Source organism: Trichomycterus rosablanca, chromosome 2 (genome assembly GCF_030014385.1).
Source record: "Trichomycterus rosablanca isolate fTriRos1 chromosome 2, fTriRos1.hap1, whole genome shotgun sequence".
NCBI lineage: Eukaryota > Metazoa > Chordata > Actinopteri > Siluriformes > Trichomycteridae > Trichomycterus > Trichomycterus rosablanca.
The window spans coordinates 30943397-30947426 of NC_085989.1; the positions used below are offsets into that span (position 1 = coordinate 30943397).

At 36.3% G+C, this 4030-nt stretch overlaps 1 protein-coding gene across 1 annotated transcript; it reads right to left on the reverse strand.

The window, feature by feature from the left end:
- Window positions 1–210: 210 nt before the first annotated feature.
- Window positions 211–3622, reverse strand: ndufs5 (NADH:ubiquinone oxidoreductase subunit S5). The gene is made up of 3 exons (XM_062990708.1): window positions 3532–3622; window positions 1145–1364; window positions 211–440 (listed from the first exon to the last, which is right to left on the reverse strand). Exons 2-3 carry the CDS (start codon window positions 1358–1360, stop codon window positions 336–338), a joined length of 321 nt encoding a protein of 106 aa, XP_062846778.1. The 5' UTR covers window positions 1361–1364; window positions 3532–3622; the 3' UTR covers window positions 211–335.
- Window positions 3623–4030: the final 408 nt, after the last annotated feature.

The following is a 4030-nucleotide window of genomic DNA, read 5'->3' on the forward strand; positions in this document are numbered from 1 at the left end:
TAAACGAGTGTAGTACCCCTAAACACATTGCATGTTTGGATCCTCCTAACTTTAATAGTTTTGATATAAATTGTAAAAAAAAAAATATTGAAACAATATTACCATAAAATTATAACTGAATGAAATAACTAAAATTCATAAGATGAATTTCTAGGCCTAAAGTCATCTTTCCATCTGGTTTATAGGCAAACACAAAAACACAATGATAACTACCATGAGCAAGAGTTTTTATTAAACTTTTAAGGGAACAGAAACAAATATTACAACAATGGTGAGTACTACAGTGTGGCTGGCAAAGAGCAGAGAGCTGAGTGTTCCATCGATTGTGGCCGAGTTCATGGTCGGGCTTCTTCGTTGCCAGAATGATGTGGAGGAGGCGTGTATGTGCCCTCTTTAATCAGCTTTTCCCTCTGCTTCCGAATCTCATACAGGCGTTGGTGCTGGATCAAGACAGAGTAACATTAAGAATAATGATACAACCATCGAAGCAGTCATCTTATTAAAACACAATGTAGTATAAAAATAAAAATAACGCCAAAAGAATTCTAAGTGCTGTATTACATAGCTGAACAACATCGTATTTAAACTTTAAACTTATTAGACACACACATACAAAGATGAGCCAAAACATTAAGACCACCATTGTCTCACTTCTGACATGCCTTTGGGACAGTGGCAGCCTAGTGCATAGAGCTCAGCCATGCAGCCACATAACTTAACCCTCTCGACTTGAGGGGGCTGCACAATTGCTGACCCTGCGCTCTGACCCCAGCATTCCAAAGAAGCTGGGATATGCAGAAAAATAATTTAATTGTACTGTACACGTGTATACCTATGTGACAAATAAAAGCGTTCTTAAATAAAGACAGTGGGCATGTCTGAGAAAAGAAAGGCCGGATTGGAAGTCGCCTCTTTGCAGCTGACTCCTACTGTCTGGTACCTCCTACTGGGCATAGTGGGCAAAATGTCCCAACTCTTTTGGAAACAGGGTTTGTACGGATGGGTTTTCTGTTAGGTAACACTATTTAGTTCTGATAAATGCTGAATTAAAATAATTTTGAAATATAATAATTAATACTCAATTTTTTCATTTAACCAAGAAGCCCTAGTTTGTAACCATGTACAATCATAATCCCTCATTTACCGTCTTTTGTCTGTGCATGCACTCATAAAAATCTTCAAACTCCAGCTTGCATTCCTTTTTAGCACGGGTCTGACCGATGCCATGTGCACACTCTATCCACTCCTTCTCAAAGGCATGGCAGCGTGAAGCTCGCTTGTGTGGCTGCTCCCCACTCTGGGCTAGGATCCACTGGTCCAGGTTAATTCCCAGCTTAGACTGGAGGTCAACAAAAGGCATGGTTCTGTGGAGTATATACACATAATGAATATTAAACATTGTTCATTGAACATGAACAAGGTGTACCAGTATACAAAGCCTGATAATTATGTTATAGCTCAGCAACCCTAAACAATTATAGTACATGGGCAACAGTAGAAAGCCTATATATAAAAAAATGCCAATCAGTGCAAAAGGTATTAAATTAAAAGAATATCATTTAAATTATTATCAGCTTTACAAATACTGTACTCTGATAGGAGTCAAAGTGTTGTAAAGTGTTGCAACAAAATGATCCAACTGTTGCCAAGTTAGATATGTTAATATTTAATATAGCTATTTAGCATCAGTTGATAATGGTGATAAATATAACAAGATTTTTTTTTAATAATGTTGGTAATTGTATTAAATATAAGAAATAGGTGTATTTTAATCATTAACAAGTAACTGTTTAATGGAAATTAAATGATCTATAAACAAAAAGTGCAGTGATATGGCAAACAATATCATATAAGACTATGAGAAACCATCCCTTAATATTTTGGGTTGAGCAAGTAATAAAGCTTGCATTTCAACATAAAGGTGCATTCGAAAAATCCAGTGATCAAAACTGGATATAGCCTAAAGTTACCGAACACAGAAAAGGATTAATGTCAGCAATCTGCTCTAATCTATTATGCTATAACAAAAAATAGGGTAATTAGGGTGCATATAATAGGATTTGGTCAGGATCAAATTTAGCAGCTTCTTCAAAAAGACACACTGAGTTAGTGATTTATGACAAATATTAATTAGGTGCAGTCTATAATATCTGCAGTAAAAATGTCATCTGAGGAGAACTACGTTTCATTTATCACTAAATAGCTTAGAAATATGTAAATATCTAAATATGTTGTTATTTATCTCTGAACTGTGTTAACTGTGTTAGACACACCATGGTCAGACAAAACCACTCTGACTAGTCCTCTTTGTGTACATTCTAAAAATATTGCGTTCTGATTTATATCACAATTCTAGAGATGTATTTGTATAACTGGCCATGGGTGCATCTAGCACCTTCGTCACCTATTGTCACAGAATATCATAATATTCTGAACAGTGCTTTAATGTCACACACACTCATTTGCTCATGTAATGAAAAGTAAACAGTCTTTTTTTTTTTATTGATGACTGGCCCTAACTGGCCCTCAGTTATGAGGACCTATGATCCGACTTTCTTACCCTCTAACCCTGAACAACAGCCAATCGTTGTTCATGCAGCTGCCCAGCCCAGTCGGAAGGCAGAGTTGAGATTCGATATGATGTATTCGAAACCCCAACTCTGGTGTGCTAGTGTACTTTTTACTGCTGCGCCACCTGAGCAGCCATGTTTGGCTATTCTTAATTGCAAAAAGGTCAGAGTAATTTCAGCATTAAAAAATACAAGAACATGAGCAATGCCGTCACTGTGTCTGTATCTCTGCAGTTCGAGAACTAAACTCTCAGTAATCAATAAGACAGTATGACCTGGGCTTTAAAGTGCATGTTTCATTAGTGAAACCCTGTCTTGGACATTTAGTTGGATTCTTTTTGTACCTAATACAATGTATCAAAATTTTTTTCCTAATACATATAAAGTACATAGCCAAGTGTGACTGTTCTCCTTAAATGTGAGTCTATGATTAGCAATAACAGAAGAAGATGGTCAAAATAAAACAGCGATGTAGGGATTAATGTTAAAACTACAATACAGTGTTCCAAACAGTCACTCAGTGTAAATTCGCTTTTGATTGAACTGATATAAATAGATATAAATCAAACCGAGCTGTAGAGACCATTAGCATAAATGCTGTTTGATTACATACTAAACTGTTACTGCACAGAATGAGGGTGACATTAATAAACAAACATCAGTACGGAACACAGTGACTGATATGGTGTGGTGTTAACTTATCATGTAAACACTGTGTTTTTATACCAATCCTGCATTTTTTTTCATTATATATGCTTTGATATCCAATTCTAGTGTTATAAATAACAGCACACATACTATTCCCTGACAGAACTATTAGCCACCTAGCTATGCTAGCATAAACAGTCCATCAAGCTAGGCCGCTAACAGTAAACAGATTAATAAAGCGTAAACATGCAGCTTTAAATGTCTAGTACAATGTGAATATATAAATAATAAATAATAAAGAGAAAAGAGTCACCGTGGTATTCAGGTTCACTTTAACCTTCCCCAGACCCAGCAGTGTACTGACCGAGTTACCGTAAAGCAGCTTGTGGAGACGTAAGATTAGATAAATGCTGCACACACTGAGCTTCATCTCTAACTCGACACTAGATAGAGCTGTTACTACACTAAATAAATTCTCTCTTACTTACTTACGTACTTACTGATAATGGTGGTGTTCTTATGTTCTACAGTATGGCATAACAATATGACGTATTTGTCCATTCATTCATTCATTCATCATTCATTCATTCATCATTCATTCATTCATTCATTCACGTCAAAGTTGTTGTGGGTCTGAAGTTTATCCCACAAACACTAGATGCTAAGAAGGAGTACACCTGGACAGGGCATCAGCTTATCACATTCATTCATTCATTCATTCACTCATTCATTCATTCACGTCAAAGTTGTTGTGGGTCTGAAGTTTATCCCACAAACACTAGATGCTAAGAAGGAGTACACCTGGACAGGGC